This window comes from Platalea leucorodia, assembly GCF_965183815.1.
Source record: "Platalea leucorodia genome assembly, chromosome: 4".
NCBI lineage: Eukaryota > Metazoa > Chordata > Aves > Pelecaniformes > Threskiornithidae > Platalea > Platalea leucorodia.
The window spans coordinates 72,138,462-72,161,585 of NC_138826.1; the positions used below are offsets into that span (position 1 = coordinate 72,138,462).

The window sequence follows — 23,124 nt, forward strand, 5'->3', positions numbered from 1 at the left end:
TACACAAATATTCCAAGCCACAGCAGCAGGGGAGTAGTATATTAAAATACAAATAAGCCACACACTGCCTTTGACAAATGGACTTGAAAAAAGAAACAAAAGGGGAGCACACCTTGCCCCTCTGACCCGGCAGCAGCAGAAGGCGGTCAAGCACTCCCCTGGCCTGGAGAAGCAGGGGCAGCAGCAGCAGCGTTAGCCTCCCTCCTGCACAGTGCTGAATGCTATCAGGCAGGAGTCACAGTCCAATAAAATAAAATAAAATGCACAAGTGGGTTGATCCTGATGAGAGCACTTCCGGGCCCCGTGTTAGTCTTGGCACACCCTTGCCAACGCGACCGAAGTGGAGGACGACTCTTCTCAATTCATGCAGAGCTCAGAGCAGCACTGACTTATTCTAGCATAAGCACCTGCCCTGCAGACCAGGGAGTCACTTCATGAGGAGTAGAAAAAAAAAAATTCAGCAGGATTTGTCCAAGTTTATGAAAGCAGAAGGAAGGACAGACCTCCTATGGGGTGGGGGGAAATTAAAAAAAAAAAAAAAAAAAAAAAGAAAGAAAAAAGAAAGGACAGCATGTCTGTATGGGCTCTGGGATCCTCTCCCACCACGCAGCTCTGAGTTCTCTGCTGACGACAGTCCTATGAGGAGGGAAGGGCACAGCAGCACATCTCGTCTCTTACAGCTGGTGAAGGGTTTGTAAGAGCATGTGGCGAGCAAATGAACAGGAGTCAAGAGCACGGTTTGGTCTGTGGAAAGAGGAGAGATTTAAAATACTAAAATTTAAGAACTGCTTTGTATCCGACTTTGAATGAGCAAATAAACACTGTTTCAAACACACTGGGCTTGCATGCCCGAAAGTCTATGTCTTTTCCCCTTGGTCGTCTCTTCTGAAACCATTCCCTGACCTCTGCACAGATCACTGCTTCCCATACAGAGCTTGCTGTTGAAAACTGTCTCTCCTGTTGCTGAGTCTGAGTCAGGAAGAGAACGGCCAAGAATCGGAACATTTATTTCCACAGGTACAAAAATCAGCAGCAAATTGTTGATCCCTGCAGCCCAGTGTCTCAGTTTGGGTAGCAGGAAGTGGGTGTGGGGGGAGCCCCTTTTCCTCCCAGCAATGGAATTTTCCATATAGATTCAATCTTTAGGGCCCCAAAAAGCAGAAGACAGGCCTGCTCATACTCAAATCTTTTCTCACCCAGTCATCTGCTATCTTTGACCTGATGGTGACTTTGGTCTCAGGCCTTAAGTCTTTAAGAGAGGCCCCTGAAGTCAAGTAACACCTGACTGGCTTTGCAGGGCCGCCTTTGGGGGGGCCTTACAAATAGCCCACAGAACCTGCAGACCATCGGCTTGAAAGCGCCTGGCACAGAGATCGCAACAGCAAGGCCGACCTCACGCAGAATAACCTGCTCCTTGAAACTAAATGATGGAACTATAGTCACATCAGGGTTAACGTGGGGCTACATCTCCCTAACCTTCCCATCACCTCCCAGTAATGTATATTTCTGTTTCCACAGGATAGCTGTTCTCTAAGCACCAGTGAAACTTCGAACAGTCTGTATTCATCCATTAGGGAACTTCCTCCAAACAATTTTAATCCAACGTTTTCCACTGTTCTGAAAATGGAAATCATTAATTTTACCTTTCTCCTACTCCAACACAGCAAAATACCCTTAATAGCAGTGAAGTCTACTCAATTTGGGAAAGAAGGGGGAGCTGAAATAAAGATAGGAGTATCTAGGTAGGAGCAAAAAATTAATCCCTGGATTTATAGTACATGGGTAATATCTACAGAAGTTGTTTGGTACAGGGCTCCCCGTGTGCTACGGTTTAACAGAACCACATCCTGGAGAAGAGTTAACCCCTTTTATCCCCCCAAGAGGCATTCAGTGCCCCACATTGAACAGACAGGACACAACGGCAACTTGCAGTTTATCTTCAGAGTGGCTGGGCGAGGTATTTCAGCTGTCATCTTTGGAAAACCCAGCTCTGTTTGCAATGAGCAGGCTGATTTTGTCTAAGCAGCTCCCCGTTTTCAGAAATAGAGACCCTGAACTGCTGATGTTGATCACAGCCACCCTCCCTCACAGCCTCCACTCCTAACACCAAGCCTCCTCTAACGCTAAGAGCCTCCTTACTTGCTGTGGAGTTAAACTGCCTGCCACTCTGTGCTACAGACTCTTGAAAGAGGCCAGTGATATGATCCAATCCTACAGCAAAGAGCAGCAAAAAAACCCCCCAAAAACCACACCCCCCCAAAAAAAACCCCAAACCAATAAACACCCCCCCCAACAAACAAAAAACCCAGCCCTTACCAAAAAACCCACCACCACACCTCCAGCAAGTCACAAGCAGGCAGGCAGACATCCACATACTTTCAGTGTTTCCACCGAAAGAATGCTAGAAAAGCACATGTGGATTGACAGCACCCTCTTGTGTCCAAAAAAAGAAAATAAGGACTGACAGCAGCAGAGTAAGATGGATGCTGCTTACAGTCCGTATCCATAATTTTATTATTATTTTTGAATGAAGAACACTACCTACAGCATCACATATTTTCACAAAAGAAAGGAGGAGAATGACTATTCCAGAAGTAAACCCCTTGCAGCAAAAGGGAGCAGAGCTCTAGGCTAGGCAGCTACAAGAACTTTACAGCTCTAGAAGCCCAAAGGAGCTAACTGCAATCCTAAAGGAAAAACCTAGAAAATATCACAAAAATGCATACCAGTTTGCTGCAAATGAAGGACTCATAGGTCTGACAGTAGAAGTGGATTTGTTGCGGAAACAGAGCCCAAATCAGCTCTGCAGATAACTAGGTTAACCAGTTAGAGGTTTGATTTAAGGTTAGGATGTGATTTTGTTCTGACTGAATTCCAAGGAAAGACAAGGGGTGTAGGTTAATCTAGAAGCTGTTTTAACTGGACTTTGTGGTTCTTGAACTGCTCTTTTTCTCTCCAGGCAACTGTAAAGGATTTAATAGCTGTTTTCTTTGTTCCCTTAGGGAAAGCATTTTAAGAAATAGATATATTTATAAAACACAAAGGTATATTGCTTGTACATAGTGTTGACTTCATTACGCTGCACAGGACCTAAGCTTCCCTATGACAATATCACATCTTGCAACAGAGAGGACTGAAAATCAGAGAAAGCTTCAGCTCCAAGAATTTCACGGCACCAGGAACACTCTGCAGGCTTGGCATTAGCACCCCTACATACCAAAGGCAGGCAGACGGATCTGCCTTCTACTGTGAGCGGCTCTTGGCTCTCATGCAACTTATACAGCACCTCTGAACAATCTCCCACTTTTAGAAAGAGACTTTCCTCTCTTGTAATTGTAGTGAAATGCTGGCTATGGATTCAATGGAATTTTTGTTGACGGATTCATTAAGACCAGAATTTTACTATTATTTTGTCACATACAGCATCATCTACAGATGAAAAACATTTATTGGTATTTTGCAGGCCTGAAGCCTGGGAGAGGCCTACATACACACATACAGAGAGAGGGGGACAAATGTCTTTCATGAGCAAATTTGTTTAGAAGGACATGTCAAGTTGAGTTATGAGGCTACTCTAGGCACTGGAACCTGACACAATCAATTAGAAGGCTCAAATGCACCAAACCAAAGTCCCCTTTTCTGTATTCCCAGCTCCAAGTGATTTAAATTCTATGTTCGGAGGGCTGGGGCTGAGAGACACTAAGTGGTACTTGTTTTAATCAAGCTGGGTCTCTGCATAACTAGTGCCTGACGAAGTAAGCCATCATTTTCTTCACCCTTTTATTTTAGGGCTGGTATTGGATCCTTACACTGTACATATCTACTTTATCAACAAGCAAGATCACAGGCAGCAGCGTAGGAAACAGCAGAAATCCAGTGATCCGTCTGGACAACTTCACATAGCAAGTCCTGATACTTCTTGCTTAAACGTACAATGATTGAGTTGGAGGTATATTTGTTCAGTTGGTAAAGCATTCATTGGCTTGTAACTGCCTAATTCTTAGCCTGATCAAGCCAAAGAGAGGAGACAGCAGGCAAACTCTTCCACCAGAAGGGCCTCTAGGTTATGATTTGCACATATGTAAACAAGCTAGTTACATAATTTTGTTTTCCAAAATTGATTAGCATGGCTAGTTGCTGGACATGTACCACTGCTACACGTCAGCTTTGACAGCTTCAGCCACACCAGCGCTTGGAAAAATTATAGAATCATAGAATCATTAAGGTTGGAAAAGACCCTTAAGATCATTGAGTCCAACCGTTAACCTAGCACTGCCAAGTCCACCACTAAACCATGTCCTCGAGCACCACGTCTACCCGTCTTTTAAATACCTCCAGGGATGGAGACTCAACCACTTCCCTGGGCAGCCTGTTCCAGTGCCTGACAACCCTTTCGGTGAAGAAGTTTTTTCTAATATCCAACCTAAACCTCCCCTGGCGCAGCTTGAGGCCATTTCCTCTTGTCCTATCACTTGTTACTAGGGAGAAGAGACTGACACCCACCTCGCTACAACCTCCTTTCAGGTAGTTGTAGAGAGCAATAAGGTCTCCCCTCAGCCTCCTCTTCTCCAGACTAAACTCCAGCTCCCTCAGCCGCCCCTCATAAGACTTGTGCTCTAGACCCTTCACCAGCTTCATCGCCCTTCTTTGGACACGCTCCAGCACCTCGATGTCCTTCTTGTAGTGAGGGGCCCAAAACTGAACACAGTACTTGAGGTGCGGCCTCACCAGTGCTGAATACTTCTCCCCTATCACAACTGGCCCGCTTCCAATTCCAGCGGAACTAAAAGACTGACTACCAATATTTGACTGCATCCCTATTGCCCATGTTTTGTACTGACCGTAAGTATTTGATGCCTCTGCCTTTCATCAGCAAGAGATCCTAAGCGTCTGCATATTACCCATACCACAAAAATCAGGAAGGCTTAAGCCTCATTCTGGAACCTGTTAAAAAGCTGCCCTCACCCTACACAGCACATGGTCCATGCTGAGCCAAACAGCCACCGAGCTCCAAATGGATTTCGGACCTCTGCTGGTTTTGCCTCAAGTGACAATTCTGGACTGTTTCTCCTCTTGACTCAGTTAGATCCAGTGTACTCATACTTCACTCAAGCAGTGGCTAGAAACCCAGCAGGTTTTCTTAAGCTCAAAACACTACTTCTGTAACTGGCATTAGCACTCTCTGTTTCAGAGCCAGTTAGTTGCAAAGTCAGCTTTCCACTATTTCTTCTTTAGGACAAAGATTTTTTTTTTACTCTAAACGTTGCCTACTGGAGCAAGCAAGATAAAAGAGGAGGCCCATCAAACTATTAATCCTTAATTTCAGAACAGATATTTAGTGGGCTTTAACAGAACAGCTTGCATGTAGCTGTTAACCCTCAAACAGTTTCACTAGCTCCCATGGAGAAGACTGCATGGCAAGTACAATACTCACTTTGTGACAAAAGCTGAGAGAACCGGGGCCAGGGATTTAGGGAAATAATCCTGCTGGACCATATAGTTCAAGGTCATAAGAATACCATAGAGGCTTGGGACAGCTTTGATCTTCTCTTCACTCTGAGAAAAGGACAAGATGATGAAGTCAGACATCAGACAACGACTATTTTATCTAATCCACTGTACTTCACAGAAACAATGAATTCTCTGTTGAATTAAGTGCTCCCATATACTGTAGGAGAGAAAGCTGGTCACTAGATTAAGTGCAATGTTCCTGAATACACAGGTAGCCAATTCCATAGCCTCCCAGCACCAGCATCTGAAATAAAGCAGCATCAAAAACATTCTAGTACCTATCAGTTGACAGCAGTAGTAATGTGAAAGGGAAGTACTGAACTTGCAAGGGAAACAGCCAAAACTTCTCAGAGGCCCTGTGTCAAAGCATTCTCCTATGGAATTCCACCAGACTTCAAATCATAAAGAATTCAGTTGCCTTAATTACATAATTTTTTTCTTGTATTATTCTGTAGCTCATTTTTATACCATCTCCAGTTCTTCGGCAGGCTTCCTCCAGAACTTGATGCAGTATTCCCAGAACTGGTCTCACAATTATGTACAAGATAAAGCTAGTAGTCATTCCCCTGCTTCCATGATGCTTAAGTTATTCTTGCTCCTAACGTGATGCTAACCTACATGTCTCAACTCTTAAGTTGTTTTCATTTATTTCTCCACTGCCATTTTAACTAAAGCCCTTCATTCTGTAGACAGGATCTAGACCTGTGTTCCTAGGTGTGTGACCTTGGACTTCATGGTGCGAAGAATATCTGTTGCTTATGTGCTTCCACAGAAAGTGATGGAAGGTGCTCCCTCTCCCCATATGCCCAATTCATCAACAGTCCTCTGTATCACAGATGACAATCAGCTGGCAGATTCTCAAGGGCTTTATTATCAGTGATAGAAACAGATTTCCTACTGAGCCTCCATCTTTTCTCCAAGAAAGTTTATTCCCTGTAACTACATATTTAACACTAGTATTTGGCAAAGATACTCAAAAGCATGAAGTTGAATGCTACTGATCTAGCATGAGTAGTTGGATACATGTTTTTGAGCCACACTACTAAGAGACACCCTAAAGGACCACATTAACTAATAATATTGTAGATCAGACTCCTGGACATGGCTTTTTATAGACACCATAGTCCTGCAGCAGCACTATTTCCTTACCTGACCCTCCCTACCTTTAGGGGAAGACTAAGAATGCAGAGCACATTAATCAGAAGAGGTACAAAGAGCTGACACCTCCTTCATCCTAATGCAACCTTGCAATCTGCAATTTCTGCTGGACCTGCAGACTTCCATTGTCCCTGGGCATCAGGCATGCACAGGCACCCAGCTGCTTCCATGGCAACGTAATTACCCAAAACCCAGCCAGTCTGGTCTTCAACAGCCTAAACAGACCATAACTTAACTCTTTCCTGCTTCCTCACCTTAAGTAGCCCCATGTGGATCAAGAGGCTTGTGATGAATGCATCCGAATTAAATGTGGCAGAAGTGAAGGCTTTTCTCATCAAGGCATCTAAAAAGAAATAAATGCACCATATTAAACAATACAGAAAGGGATGCTGTTACAGGTTTTAAGATCAAGATTGATCATACAGGACCTCAGGGAATATCAGCTGTTAAAGGAGTTTTGGGAGGTAATATCTGCTAATATTTCAGTTGTCTCTGCAGGGACTAGGTATAACCTCTGAAACACCAAGACAGACAAAACCCAGTCCTTAGGTATAAGGTCTGATACAAAGGAAAAGAAAAAAGCCAACAACAAAAAAAGCAAAAAAAAAAACCCCAAAATTCACACACTGCCAAGCTTCAGATGTAATTTGACCTCAGTCCTATACATCATGAAATGCTCTACTCAATGCATTTGAACATGCATGCTATGTGCATACGTGCATATAAATATGATCAGATGAAGTAGAGCAGCAAGAGTTAGATCCTTAAAATTCTGAAGGCCAGCAAGAATTCACCTTTCACTTGAAACCAAAAGGAATGAGAACACAATGAGAAAACTTCTTCAACTGTTTTCTGGGCTCCCTCATGACCAAGATTCTGGAAGCACAAGATACGCTAAGTTCAGAATGAATCTCTACTTTCACTCCACACAACAGCACAGCACAGTTTGGTACTTTGTTATCTGGGGTTTCTTGCTGCCAGGGACAAAACACTCCAATGGCCTGGACCACAGAGGCCTTCATCTGCATCAGGGCCCTTCCTCTGCATCGCACTGGTGTCCTTGACACTGAAGCAGGTCACACCATGAAGTGAAGAAAGGCCCAGTCACCTATTGTTTCATGCACTGCCGTTTTCACTGGGGCTTCATCTTTGAAGACTGAGGATATCCTGAGGAGAGTTGTAACTACTTTCTCTACATCAGATGTATCTGTCTGAAAGACAAGAAAAAAAAAATTAGGGGCCATTTTGTTCACTGCTCACCAGCTACAGAAGATGGGTCTCTGCTAGGGCAAGAATTACAGCCTTCAGCTGACTGACATCAGTTTTGCCTTGGCCATATCACAAGGCATAAGCAACACTGCGAAACAAAGTTATTCTATGTAGAAGGTCTGGTGCCAGTTTAAGCATTAACTGCCTCGTCTGCTTCCATGAGGTTCCTCGGGATCACTGGGGAGGAAGATGCAAATCTAGGTCTCAAGAGATAAAGTTATCACCTCTGGGGATTAAATGATTCGGAGAGAGAATGAAGCACAGAAGACCACCGGCTCACCTACCTGCTGAGCTATCAGCACAGAGCACTTTGGTCCCAGTCGCAGCAGCTTCTCTGGTGATGGGAAAGCAAGGAACGTGGCAACATCCACAGGAGGGGATGGCACTGGAGTTGAATCCTGAAACAGGCAGAATCCATCTCAAGTTTACTCTTGGAAGTAAATAAATCGGTTCAGCAGCAAAGGCACACAGGACAGGTCAGGACACAGGTACCTCAGGTCAGGATTTGTTATATTTGAAAACTGTTTGAGGATAGAATGACCCCAGAGTTGGAATAGCCAGAATACGCTAGCATGACTGCATGGCATTGCACATACAAGGTTCCCACCATTTTCTGGACATGGGAAGACTTTTTCTACCTGTGTTTGTTAAAACTCCTACTCAGCCTTTTCCTCCATGCATGTGTGCACATGCTCACTTTAACAAAACATGTTTCCAAGTCATCCATTTTCTTTATTTCCTGCATGTTATCTCCCTGACTGTTACTACAGTGCCAGCCCACGCAGGAATGTGAATGCCTGCCAGCACTCCAAGTTCAGACTCACTCCAGATCTCATTTCCTCCTTTAGTCTCCTACAGCTGAGGAAACAGGAATGTATCTGGAAGTAAGCTTACCTGTGAATCAATTATCTTCTTAGGAGTCAGTGACTCCTGTTCTCCCTGTCCTCTCTCCTTCAGCTGTTGCTGTTCTTCCTCCTCCTCTTCCTCCTCTTCATCTTCATCTTCCTCTTCCTCTTCATCCTCCTCCTCCTCCCCTTCATCATCACTAAGGTTTGAGAGTTACATGTCACATTAATTACACACTTGCAGCTCCTGTACACTGGAACTCAAAACATTTTTTCAAGAACAAAAAACCAGCCTCCCCTCAAGTCTTACAGCAAGAAGTACATCTCCATCTACAACAGATTAAGAGGACACTCAGGCTTCAGTCACACAGTTGACAATGGCAAGCAAAGAGTGAGGAATGCAGTCAGTAATTAAAACTAAGGTAAGTCCATCAATGAAAATGAGACACAAAGCTTATCCTGCTTATGGAATCCCCTAATGGTGGTCCACACGGCACGCTGAAAACAATACTCATCTGCAATGTTACAGTTCTTATTTTAAAAGAGATAGGTGAATGGAAGTGTTGATGAAAATTGTCAGAAAATTTCTGATTTGAACTCTGGTACCCTGCCTACCTCAAAGATCCCAGCACAGCTGCCATACTGAAGCCTTCAAGGATCTCCTGGAGTTGCTCACATCCCTCTTCTCCCAGACAGTTACCTAGGTTGATAGGGGAAAAGGAGCAGACTTAACAGATGCACACAAGTTTGTCCTTGAGGATTTTGCTATAGATTCTTGTCTATCTCTTGTTTCTCAAATTAAACAGTTATCAGTCATTTCTACACAACACCTTAGAGGCAGCAATGCAGCCTTCAGTTATCAGAATCAAACAGTTGTTAAACAAATTTCAGCAGCAATGGTTGGAGACAAACCAACCCCCTAATTTTTCAGAGTGTCTTTGAGAGACTTCCTGCTGGTTCTCTGAACAGCTCTTGTTCTCAGCGATTATGAAACAAGGACATTTTACAGCACAGTGCCACTGAAATGCAGTGACCCAAGGTATGAACAACAAAAGCCATCACTGGTCAAAGCTGTCCCACTCCTTAACTTTAACAATTAACTGAGTTCATGGCTTAAGAAAACTTTCAGGATATAACTGCTTCCTGTCTTGAGGTCATCCAAGTTCAGCTACCCCGAGTACCATTTTTTAAATGCTGACAATTGCAAGACTAGAAGATGTGATACTGTCAACATTCTTCCTAGTGGTTTCTAGTTGGGATCAGACTGGACACACTTTGATCTAGCAAACTTACATACCGTTGAGATCCAACTTCTCCAACTCTCCCTTATCTTCAATAGCTTCAGCAACAGTCAGAGCAGCATCTCGTTTGATCTCACAGAAGGACAAATTCAGTTCCTGAGAAGGAGAAGAACATTTGTTTGCAGAATTCCTATTAACATCTATCATCTCCATAAGCTTCATGTGCTCAGAAGCGTTCTGGAAAGAATCTCATTTGAAGAGGCTCTTAGCAAAAAAACCTATTTTTAATTGGAAGTAAAACCTGACACATACTCCTACTTCATATACCTAAAAGGGGCATTTTGAAACATGCTATTAAGAGCAGCACTACTGAATGTAACCACTGTACTAGAATAGCCACAGAGACCAGACCATTCTGACTGCTCACCTAAAAGGTGGCAGACCTTTCAGTCCTTAGCAATCAGCTGACTAGAGATCTTCACTTATTCAAGGGTCACAAGAGCATTCCAGAATTCACACACCAGTAAGTCTTACTGAAGAAGCGTAGGTACTATACTACATGGACAGCACTTTTGCTTTTGAACACAACGTTGCCAGTTAAGGCCTTCAAAAGACAAACTATGAGTGGTACTACTTCTGATAAACACAGCCAGCAGACAAAACAGTGGGGACAGACTAGTAAGAGTAAAGTTATTCAACAGCCAGGCACCATCCCCCACCATTCCATGCTCAATCAATCCTTTCCTGAGAAGTGATTTAATATCAACAGCAAAAGGGAAGCAGTCCTTGAACAGAATGAATCAGCCACGATTGCTTCATGCTACCCTTTAACCACTTCTGCTCTAGATAAACAGCCAGATGTTAAAGCCTTTTATCTCAATACCCCTGTTAGAATCCTTACTTAAGTTTTCCTGGGAGATTCAGACATAAGTTCCCATAGAACCAGCAGAAGCCTAAGCAAGGGATCTCACACCACAAAGCACCTAACTTCTTTCTGTACCAGGTTCGTATACGTAAATAAACATTAGCGCTCAGCTGAATTTTTGTCTTTGACTGTAAGCTTACAAGATTAGGAATTACGTGTTCAGCATCTGTCGCAGTGCAGTTGTGACCCATGGCAGGTGTTTCTAGAGATCCTAGTTTACTTACATTACTGACTGGACTTAGGCCTGTCTAGAATGCAACTCCTGTGCAAATACTGATGTAGGAGGCTATGATATTGCCAAAAAAATTAAAATTGCCAAAAAAAATATTTGGACCTTTGATACATGCCCTAACAACAGCATGCCCCTACATGCATTAACTGTATGAACACTGAAATGCTGAAGAGATTACAAGCTGCTCATAGAATCATAGAATGGTTTGGGTTGGAAGGGACCTTAAAGATCAGCTGGTTCCAACCCCCCTGCCCCAGGCAGAGACACCTTCGACTACACCAGGTTGCCCAAAGCTTCATCCAGCCTGGCCTTGAACACTTCCAGGGATCAGGCATCCACAATTTCTCTGGGCAACCTGTTCCAGTGCCTCACCACCCTCATTGCAAAAAATTTCTTCCTTGTATCTAACCTAAATCTACCCTCTTTCAGATTAAAGCCATTACCCCTTGTCCTATCACTATGCTCCCTTGTAAAAAGTCCCTCTCCAACTTTCTCGTAGGCCCCCTTCAGGTACTGGAAGGCTGCTATAAGGTCTCCCCAGAGCCTTCTCTTCTCCAGGCTGAACAACCTCAACTCTCTCAGCCTGTCCTCATAGGAGAAGTGGTCCAGCCCACTGATCATCTTCATGGCCCTCCTCTGGACTCGCTCCAACCAGTCATGAAGAGGAACGTCTCAGTCCCCACTCATTACCCTCTGAGAGGTTCTAAAAGCAGACACTTCCATTACCAGATGTCTTGAATGGCACTTGCTGAGTTGAACCAACGCCTTCAAAACCATCAGGCGAAGTCTAAACAGATCACTGGTACACCTCCATGTAGAACAGCCTTAGCTGGATGTGGCGATGCCACTGATTTACAATACAGCTTATTGCTTTCGAGTTGTGAGCGCAGAGCCTGCACTGAAGTGAATCCCACTTTAAAAGAATCAGTAGTGATAGGAGAATGGGCAGAAAAACAGGAAATGGGAAACTAGGCATTTTCAAAAGAGATTCAAAGCTGAACAGCAAGAAGACAATACCTTTAATTTATGAAGGCCTTCTTTAACAGCATCAGCAAGAGCAACAGCGCCCTTTGAACGCACCAGGCAGTCTCCAAAGTTGATCACTTCAATCTGCCGAAGTGCCTTCAGAGTCTGCAAGACAGCACGAATTTGAAAGTACATACATGGAAGTAAATCAATGTCCCGTCACTCCTGGAAGGTCATCTTTCCCACTGCAGCGTGGCATGTGGCTCTACCAACCCAGAGGTGCTAATGCTAACTATATTTGAGGAGACTGGGAGGCAGAAGACAAACCCAAAGCAACTGCTTAGAACAACTCACCTCTGCCATGGCCACAGCTCCTTTCTCTGTGAAGGTGTTGTCATTCAAGTTTATAACCCTAAGCAGTGGGTTGATAGCAAAGGCCTGGGCCAGTGCCGTGATGCCAGGATGGTTAATTCCATTCTGTGGCATATGGACTTCTTCTAGAGTCCCAATGATCTGGGAAAGGATGCAGATGAAAAAAAAAAGCTGTTAGGAGACATACTTCAGCTCAAGACTATAGTGCTCCACTCTTTAGGATTTGCTTAAAATTGTTTTCCTCCAACTCAAAACTCCGTTAGTTCTTCTACATAGAATTATTTACCAGCAATTATGTCACAAATCTAAGTGAAATTGTAGGCTCAAAGCAAGTGTCAGATTAACACAAAGCCCTGATTCTAAGAGTCACAAGTAGCATCCTCCTAGTATGCCTGCTCTAGATACCTTAAAACAAGAGTTCTTCACCTGTGGTTCAACAACACTGGAACAGACCAAGCAACATCACTGGATACGGTATTTTTCTAAAATCTACATTTTGCCCTGACTGCAGAAGAAGCAAACCTGTAAGAAAACCAGTGTGAACACTGTTTATGGACTAAACAGTATGTCACAAAACACAGTAACGAATCCCACTTTGGTAGAGCCATTCAGTCTGAATTCCTCATGAATCACTTTGTTATGCGCCTCCCAAGTATTTAAGAAATCTTATTTTTGCCATGATTACGGATTAGTCAAAAATCACACCCAGACAGCTCTTTGCAAAAAGAACAATCGTTAACCTGCAATGTCATTGTTAATATACCTGATAACATGCGTTATAATTCAGAAGTCACTTTTAGCAGCAATGGAGGAAAGAAAAGGGAATTAGGTGGCCCCAACCACAATGAATTCTCTTCCTCCAACAAAGGCGCAAGTTGGCCAGTGACAGCTAGAGAAAGCTAGGCAGCATTTAGAGCCCTCACAGGATGATCCTAGCGAAGACACTAGGTTGCTTTTGCGAGATGATTGAACAACTAGGCAAAGCAGCACTCAAGAGGCCAGCTGGTACACCTACCCCAGTGCCACATAACCTCCATAAGCACAGAGGGAGAAGGAATAGGACTACTATTAAATTACTCAGGAGATGCTTATTTCTCCCTCAAGTAACTACTTTACACAGCCACTAGTTATGTGTTTGGAAACTTAGGTTCAGAGAAACATTGAGTCATCAATTCTAATTGCACTTCTTGAAGACTCCAGTTTCAGCCACAAACATCATAACTTTAGTGAACCAACAACCAGCCGCTGCCTCCAAGCAGAGGCAAGCTCTGTATGCATTATCTTTAATAATGCACACTTAAGCACACCTTGCTCCAGTTTCCTGTCAAGAAGCTCTGGTTTGGTACTTACCCCAAAGGCTTCAGCCAGGGCAGTGGCACCATCATTCTCCAGGCGGTTTCTGCCAGCCACAAATATTTTCAAAGCAAGAGGCTTGCCCTGGGCACTCGATTTCCTGTGACACTCTTTCAGAGCCGCTGCCAAGATCTAAAGATAAAACAAGCAGTTTATACTACCTCAGAATCTCATTCTGAATGAATCCAAATGCGTTTTGTATATCCAGCTCTCAAGAAATACTTTGGTCACCACTGCCATGTACCTGCTTCTACAGTGGGGTATACAATAAAACTGTCTGTAACTGCAACACTTGCACACTACAGTCTCAGGCAAGAAGTGATAATTTTGCAACACTAGAACACATTGACCCCATTAAGAACATTTGATTCTTAAACAGGCAAACACATAGGGTCTTAGCGACAATGACAGTTAGCCCCGGTTTTCTGCTTCATCCAACAGGCATCCCTTCAGGGCTAGGCTTGGTAACACTGTTCTCTCAAATCCAAGGCTACTACCTCTCTTGACATGGAATCTAATGTCGAGGATAGACCTGTTTTCCTATCCTGGAAAAACAGATGAGCTTTTCATAGTTCAGAAATTTATCTATGAAAACATGTAGAGGAACGTGATCTTGAGACTGGAAAAATGGGCCAACAAGAATCTCATTAAGTTTAAAGGGAAAAGCGAAATCCTGCAAATGGGGAGGAATAACCCCATGTACCAGCATAAGCTGGGGGTCAACTGGGGGCAAAGTAGCTTGGCAGAAAAGAACCTGGGGGTCCTAGTGGGTGAGAAATTGACTATGAGCTAGCAATATGCTCTTGTAGCAAAGAAAATCTACTGGGCTGCTTGGGAAAAGCATTCTCAGCAGGTCAAGGGAAGTGATCTCCTCTACTCAGCCCTGTCAAATGCATCCGAGTACTGTGTCCAAGTTCCCAGGCTCCTACATGGACATACTGGGGTGAGTCCTGCAAAGGGTCCCAAGGATGATTAAGGAATCGGAGAATTTTACATACTGGGAGAGTACTGAGAGCTGGGGGAAGGGAAGGGAAGGGAAGGGAAGGGAAGGGAAGGGAAGGGAAGGGAAGGGAAGGGAAGGGAAGGGAAGGGAAGGGAAGGGAAGGGAAGGGAAGGGAAGGGAAGGGAAGGGAAGGGAAGGGAAGGGAAGGGAAGGGAAGGGAAGGGAAGGGAAGGGAAGGGAAGGGAAGGGAAGGGAAGGGAAGGGAAGGGAAGGGAAGGGAAGGGAAGGGAAGGGAAGGGAAGGGAAGGGAAGGGAAGGGAAGGGAAGGGAAGGGAAGGGAAGGGAAGGGAAGGGAAGGGAAGGGAAGGGAAGGGAAGGGAAGGGAAGGGAAGGGAAGGGAAGGGAAGGGAAGGGAAGGGAAGGGAAGGGAAGGGAAGGGAAGGGAAGGGAAGGGAAGGGAAGGGAAGGGAAGGGAAGGGAAGGGAAGGGAAGGGAAGGGAAGGGAAGGGAAGGGAAGGGAAGGGAAGGGAAGGGAAGACTCTGGGGGAGATCTTATCCATATTTAAGAACAGCCAGAATAACAGAATGGGGGAAGAAGGTGCTGTAAAGAAGGCAGAGCCAGACACAAATGCACACAAACCAATGCAGAGAAAATTCCATTTAAACACAAAACCCCCTTTTTTACTGTGAGGATTGTTAAACACCGGGATAGACTATCCAGAGAGTCTGAGACTATCCAGAGAGCCTGAGAAGTCTCCATCCTTTGAGATATTCAAAACCTGATTAGACACAGCCCTGAGCAACCTGGTCTAGTTGCCTTGAGCAGGGGAGTTGTACTAGAAGATCACCAAAGACCCCTTCCAACCTCAATCATTCTGTAATTCTGTGTAAAGCAGTCTGAAGCCAAGTCCTGGCTCTGACCTAATTCCCAAAAAGGAGCCAACCCTTACCTTGCCACCACCAATGCCCATGCCACAGTTATTGAGCTTGAGTTCCTGTAGGGTGTAGCACGCGGGGCTCTTCAGCAGTGCCTCAAAGCCACGCACACCGTCTGGCCCAAAGGCATTGTCACTCAGGTCCAGCTCCACCAGCTGGGCTCCAGCAGTGATGAGTGCATCCCCCAAAGAGATCTGTAAGGAAACAGATGGCAGTGGGTGGGAGGGAGCGGATTGACTTTTAGCAACAGCATCACTGCAGTGGCTAGGTATGACAGTGATGCTACAAAAAATTTCCACTTTGAAGACATTCAGCAAAGCTGCAAGGGGAAATAAAACTTTATAGCTAAAGCCAGAGAAGAAGTTGTGCAAATTAAGCTAAAGATAACCTAACCACAAGGCAGTTACCAAGACGTTATCCCATCCCTTTAGGTCAAATACACATTTTTCAAAGTGAGTTTCCCCCTCTACACTGCTAAAAGAAATATTGTTTTCATTCTGTTGAGTTTATCGTGTTCCTGCTCCACAGGACTCAAGGAGGCAGGGAGCTCTATAATCTTCTTGGAAGAGACGGCCATATGCTTTTACCTAGAAAGCTTAGTTCCCATTCTATCTATCGGATCACGAGCATGTTTTCCCCAGTGCCAAGCTTCTTCCCTAGCATGGACTTGCATTTGGCCTTTTATCAACTCTTCTCCACCTCATACAGAAGGAGCAAAAAAGAATCACTCACCTATTCTGAGACACTTAGTGTTAACAGCGTAGAGAAAGATCAGCTCTGTGCTAAACAACATACTCCCACAAAAAGCATGACAGGTGAGAAAAGAAGTTATATCAGTCAGAAGTCTCAGATCTAGCTTTTACTTACCAAAGCAGGAGGGATCTCAGACCTTAGTCTCCCTGTGAACATGTCACTCCAATGACACCTCTAAAATAAGAAACATACAGATAGAAACCATTAAAAATATTGAGGACAACACAGTTGTACAGAGGTTTACACATACAAGCTGCATTACATCACCAGGGACAGCTTAATAGTATCTGCCTTCCCTTGAGCTTGTCATTTGATTGTACTAAAGAGCTACGAGAACTAACGTTACAATTATTTCACTTGCAAGGACATAAAGTCACTGAAATGCACATGGTAAATAACACTATACAAGAATTCTTGCTTGCATTCAAGCTGGAATTCTTTTCTGCTGAGAAAATTACCAGAGGAAAAAGCAGCAGGAAACTGAAGGATACGTTAGGAATGCAGATTTTACTAAGGTATGGAGCTCAACAATCTGAACTTGCTTGAAACGCCACACTTGGGTGATCAACATGAATCAATGTTTCATACTCCTCTCCTGCAAAGGACAGTGCCTCGAACATCACAGCATCCTCCTAACATTAGGCTAGAACAGTAGTAGGGAAATATAGCTTGGACATGGAAAAACCTCCTGGTGCATTTCCTCCATTATTTCTTCCCTATTCAGGCATTCTCTGAAGACTCATTCTTCAGAAGATCTGATCATTCTCCAGAAGATATGACCCAGCTTTTCCATTAGAACTTAAGTTTTGTTGCCACAGTTCTTTGTTTACAGAGGCTGCCTCTGCAGACAGGCTCTTCCTTGCACAGCTTCCCAGCTTTAAGACTGGAAGCCTTCTGAACAAGAACAGTTAGGAAGGCACAAAATGTTCCCATTATCCCAAAGTCCCCAAGTTCTGCCATGTTTTCATATGGTTGTTCTCTGTACTGGAAGAATCACTAAGCAAGCTTCAGGGCTAACTCGAGGCAGGCTACTGCAGGAAGAGCATAGATAGACTTTCAGTATGTCTACATTACTTCTTCCCCTTCACCACCCCACCTGAGGATCTCACCTTGAGCTCCGATTTCTTCTCCAAGGCTTTGGCGATGACCTTTGCTGCCTCCACACCCACTGTGTTGCCTTCCAGGCGCAATGCTTCCAGGCCATCAAATTCCTCAATTTGCTTGATCACTTCTTCAGCTGCAAAAAGCACATAGTCTAGTTGGCCTTTTAACTATCATCTTAGGCACCACAGTAACACTCTGATGCAGCAATACTTGCTCAACTCTACCCTTAGCGAAAACAGCCAAACAACATTATCTGAAAGAATCCTGAAACAGCAATGGGAACAGAGCTGAAGTATCAGGTCACTAGAGAGAAAGTTCTCCATTCCCCACCCTGCATTTTCATAATTTATTTCTAGTTCTATTCTCTGATAGCCATCCTCCAATTTGCAAAAGTAAGTTTCCTTACTTCCTAAGTAAGATTCCTCTGCCATTCAGCATGTGGTTTAGGAGACAGAGTGCACATGCCTACAAAGATGCCAGGACTGAGCTAAAAGTTGATGGGAATTGGTGCCACATCAATGGAAGCTCCCACTGGCTGGCAAAAGTAGATGCCGGTTTAGCAGACATGTCAGGGTGGAAAAATTTAACTAAATTTTTAGGCTGCAGACTCTCTCCTGTCAATGGGCACTTGTTATCATTCCCAAGCGATAAAGCCTTTCCTCATAGTTCAGTGGCTTTGCACTACTAAAACGGCATATAAAAAAGCATCGCCTTTGGAATCAGTGAAAAAGGTATGCACTATAGCAAATAACCTCTCTGAAGAACATGCTGTTTCTTGGTGTGGCAGAAATGTTGGTCTAAGAATATATACATATTCTCCAGATACTTACTACATCAGCAGCCATTGCAAGATATTTTTAATTGGGAAACACACATACACCAGCAAGAGAGATATTCTGGGAAAAAAACCCAATAACAGTCTAACAAATTGGTCAGAATTTGGGAAGAAACTGGACTATTGCAGCAGACTAACATATCAGCCCATTCCTCTGTGCAGGTCTTTGAAGTATCTACTTGTTCCAAGAGCTGTCATCCACTTGCTTACTGTTTTTAAAAGGAACACTGACTTCTAATGCACAGTGACTGTCAAAAGCACTTGGAAAGAACACCAAGAAAACCAAGAATTACACACCAGGGAGCCAAACCCTAATTCCGCCAGCTGTAGCAGTGCCAGGGCACCAGGTCAAAGCAGGGTACAAGAAGGGAAGGAAACATCTCTATCAGAAGCAGCTGTAGCTGAATGACCCTTGCAGCACAGCTCATATTATGACAACTTGTCCATGCAGAATTAGCAGGAGGTTTCGCACAAGACTTTAGAATTTCAGGGAGATACTTCCCAAACACAAGGGCATTTTCTCTTACCATCTTCAGCTGTATTGAGTTTAAGGCTCTGGCCTTTGAAGCTCAACTGTCCGCCACCCACTTTGGTTTTGGCAAGTGACTCCGCAAGCTTAGTGATGTCTTCTGATGCCATTTTTCTGCTTTTCCAAATGTTAAGAGCTGTCAATTAAAAGAAATTGTCAACATAAAAAAAAACAAACTACAATACATAATATGTATGAATAATCATATCTATTTGAACACTAATGTGTTTTTTGTTCCTGAGATATCTAATTGAGTTTTCAGTGTCATTAGTGTTTTCCCCATAGCTCGCTTATGACAGCTAGGCTAGATTAATGTTCCAAAGCCAACCAGTCAGATGGTGTTGATTCTTCCAGTACTGACGAGACTCGGGTTTTGATGGAATTGTTACACTTCATAAACAACCAGTAGCTAAAACTATGGATTAAGACCACATTAAGACATTACTCTTTGTGCAACACTTTTACAATTAAAACGTAACATACCTCTCTCCCCAAACCCTGTCCTTTAATTATACATGCTGCACATTTCCCCTGTTCCCTAAAGCAAGCTAGAATGAACACAACTGTTTTTCCTTTTCAGTGATATCCCCAGTAGTGCCCTTGTCAGCACAGTTCTAGAACCATCGAGTTGCTGAAAACATCACGTGTGTTGCAAACAAAACTCTCTTCTCAGGTTAGTGCGTTCTCTTTCCTTTCAGATGTCCCACACAGATTTATCACACACGTTAAACAGGATGATCTTACACTGATGAAGGATTAGTGAACATTTTGCCTTGAGGCACAAGTCTGAAGCTAGCCATAGCATCTGCATACCATTATTTAATGAATATCAATCACTGCATGAAGTAACTGGCCTCCATTCACCCAGCAGGATAAACGGAGCGTGTTTCTTATCCCAGCACCTCCACCGGGATAAAAGACTACACACAACTAGTGCTTAGAAGCAACATACTTATAAAACAGACTTCTGGTGTGAGAAGGGATGAAGGTTCATTCCTACAACAGAGAAGTGTTTCCCTTCCATTCTTGTCTGACTTAGAAGTGGCCCCATACTCTTGCAGCTCTTTGAGCTCAACAGTGCTGGTTTTAAAACACCCCCTAAAACGAAAGTTGTACATACATCCTTTCCTCCTGATACCTAGCTGTGAAGTATTTGCCTTCAGCTTCCCCAGAGTATGGCTTCTCTTCAGCTTTCATTAACTTTAGTATTGCTTTTGGACACAGGGGGGAAATAAACATCCCCAAGGTTGATCAACATCACTTTTCTAGGATGACTGTCCTCTCAAGTAGGTGCTGCCAGTAGAAAGATGCTCACATAAGTTACTCCACCCCTACCAGTCCACACAGACACCAGACTGATAGACATTCCCAACCTCTGCCAATCCAACACAGAGCAGGAAGAAAGAGAGGACATCCTCCAACCTGTGAAGGTCTTACTAGACAGGAACAAAAGTTAGGATCCAGAGAAGTCTGTTCACCTACTGCAATTATTAACTTTACTTTTAAATACCTCACCACCCTACTGTTAAAAAAAAAAAAAAAAGTTCTGTTGTACTATGATGCTCTTCTGTATTCCACAGGTGCACTCGCTCCCTTTGCTTCTCTTTCCCTTAAACCCCCTTTTACTTTCTTCACCTTACCCACAGGCTACTTCCTAATTTCAACATACAACTTCATCATCGCATCCTGAAGCATGTTTATTGCAAACATGTCAGGCACATCCAATTGTCAACCTACCAGAGGTCTCTTCACTGCTAGTTCTTCTGCAGGGGAAGCTTTAAAAAAATTAAAATTGAAGAGTTAGTATGTTTGGCAAATAAAACCAAGATCTGGAAATGCGTGAAGAGAGGTTTCCTCCTTACTTAAGGACTGTCAAAAAAGTTAGTTCAGCCGAATGCTTTAACTACAACACTTTGTCCACACCAACAGACAACACACCGGCTACCTGCTGTGTTACCCGAAGGAGAAGGCTGCCCTGCTCTCCGGGCAACGGAGGGCCCGGCTCCCGGGAGCGCCGGGTGACGGCCCAAGGTTACCCTCCGCCAGCCCCTGACAGCCTCCCGGCGCCGCTCTCCCCCGATGGCGGCCGAGGGCTCCTCTCTTCCCCCGAGGAAGCTGCCGAGCGCCGGCCACGCCGCCACCTGCTCTCCGCGGCGGCCCCCGGCCCCCCATAACGGGCCCCGCCGCCCCGGGAAACGGCGCCGATGCCCCCCCCCCCCCGCCGCCCTTCCCGCCCCAGGCGCGGGCGGGCGGCCCCCGCCGTGCCGCGTGGGGGGAGCGGCGGCGTGGAGGGGGCTCCCGTGGGCGGGCAGGCGTGACCGGCACCCGCGAGGGGGGACCCTCGCCTGCGCGTGGGAGCGCCTCGAGGCGTTCCCTTCCCGCTCGCCCCCCGCGCGAGGAGCGGGGGCGGCGGCGGGGGGGAAGCGTTAGTCTGCGGGGTCGCCTCACCTCACGCACACCCCCCTCCCCCGGCCAACAACGGCGGCGGCTGCCGCCCCGCCCCGCCCCGCCTCCCTTCTCCTCTCCTCACCTCGGCGCCGCCGTCCGCCGCTGGCTGCCGGGGGAGGCGATCGAGTGGCGCCGGCCCAAGCCCTCACGCCGCCGCCGCCGCCGCCGCTGCCGGGGACGATGGGGGAGGGGCGGACGGGGGAGGCGGAGGATTTGAAAGCCGGCAGTTTTGCTCTCCCCTCCGGGATTGGCTGCGCGGCGTGACGTCACAGGGGCGCCCCCCGCCTCCGCGCCGGGTGCTGACGGCCGGCGTGCCGCAGCCGGACAGCCTCGCCGCGCCTGGGCGGGGCTACGGGGCCCGCGCCGCGCCGCCGGCCGCGGGGCACGCCGGGACGTGTAGTCCGGGGGGGTGTGTCCCGCCATGCCTCGCGCGGAGCCGGCCTGTGGGGAGGCGGCGCGCGCCCGGGCCTGGGCCCGGGCCTGGGCCTGGGCCCGGGCCCACCCGCGTCCCGTGGTGCGAGTGAGGCCGTGTGGCGCCGGCCCGTCTCCCCGCCCGCGGGCGCCGAGGCGCGGCAGGCGTGCCACCGGCCTCAGAGGGCTGCGTGGATCTGCGGTGTGCGCCCGAGCCCCCTTGGCAACAGGCGCTCGGGGCAGATGTCGCCCCAGGAGCTCCGAGTTGCTTTGCAGGCCCCCCAGATACCCACAGATGGGACACGAGTGCCTTTTTCCTTGAGCCCTCATTTAGATGATGTCTCTGCAGATCTCATCTTTGTACTTCGGTGGTGGTGTCAAACCTTTCTGCTGAGGAAAAGGTTTCATCCAGGAGCATGTGGTCATTCCTACTTAAGGATGCAAAAAGCATCAGTTTGCTTGACAGCTTCGTGCGTACCTCGTGTGTGACATTTTTCTCTTGAGTATAGAAATAAAAGTACATCTGACGGGACAAGGTGAGCTGTGCCTAAACCTGCCTGGTACTGCAGTGTGTTCACACAGGTCCTCTTAATCCAACCCCTTCTCTCCCAGTTGCAACCTACAGGCACTGACACAGGTACCATTTCAAGTGGCAGCCGCAGATACCTGGTGAGCTCAGCGTTGAGCTGGGTAATAAGCTGGATTTATTCTGCCATTTGGTCCGAAAACATTATAAGAGGAATTTTTCATTCTCTCACAATTCTCCCAACCGTGGTTTTAAGAAACAATGTCAAATGCTTACATGGACCCAAGAAAAGAATGTCAGCAATTGGCAATGCTGGGAGACTGCGTTGAGGTTGAAGGGCATGGCAGACCTTCTTCGTTCTGGGGAAATACAAAAAGCAATTAAGTTTCTTTATGGAGCATGACAGCTGAAAGAATAAAAGCCATAAACTGGTACAGCAACCAGATAGAGAACTTGAGCAAAAGCTAACTCATAAATAATAAGAGGAATTTCTCTTGCAACTGAAGAAAATTAAGAAGTTGAGGCACTGGCTAGAGGACGGTTGTATGTGAGAAGCATAAAGCTGTCAGAAAACGTAGAGCAGATGAGGGAATAAATGAGTGTGATCTCAAGAAGGAGCTTGAACTTGGAAGATATAAGCAAGGAATTTGGCACTGGTTATTAGTTTCTCATGATCTTTAGCAATAAACAGGATCATATCAAATACATCCGATTCCCTGCTCTGTTGTTCCCCCAAATATTGGCTAGTTACCTGGGCCAGAGGGGCA

General features: G+C 45.6%; 1 protein-coding gene across 2 annotated transcripts; it reads right to left on the bottom strand.

Annotated features, from left to right (window-relative positions):
- Nucleotides 1-611: 611 nt before the first annotated feature.
- RANGAP1 (Ran GTPase activating protein 1) lies at nt 612-21,661 on the bottom strand. Of its 2 annotated transcripts, XM_082311306.1 has the most exons (17): nt 21,503-21,661; nt 20,710-20,747; nt 18,971-19,108; nt 17,614-17,741; nt 16,619-16,678; nt 15,766-15,945; nt 13,870-14,004; nt 12,502-12,660; nt 12,199-12,312; nt 10,081-10,180; nt 9,399-9,483; nt 8,833-8,983; nt 8,223-8,336; nt 7,778-7,880; nt 6,924-7,012; nt 5,435-5,556; nt 612-744 (listed from the first exon to the last, which is right to left on the bottom strand). In XM_082311306.1, exons 3-17 carry the CDS (start codon nt 19,080-19,082, stop codon nt 675-677), a joined length of 1,722 nt encoding a protein of 573 aa, XP_082167432.1. In that variant the 5' UTR covers nt 19,083-19,108; nt 20,710-20,747; nt 21,503-21,661; the 3' UTR covers nt 612-674. The 2 variants fall into 2 exon arrangements, with proteins under 2 accessions (XP_082167432.1, XP_082167431.1); XM_082311305.1 differs by lacking the exon at nt 20,710-20,747 and having other exon boundaries at nt 21,503-21,646.
- Between the last annotated feature and the right edge of the window lie 1,463 nt (nt 21,662-23,124).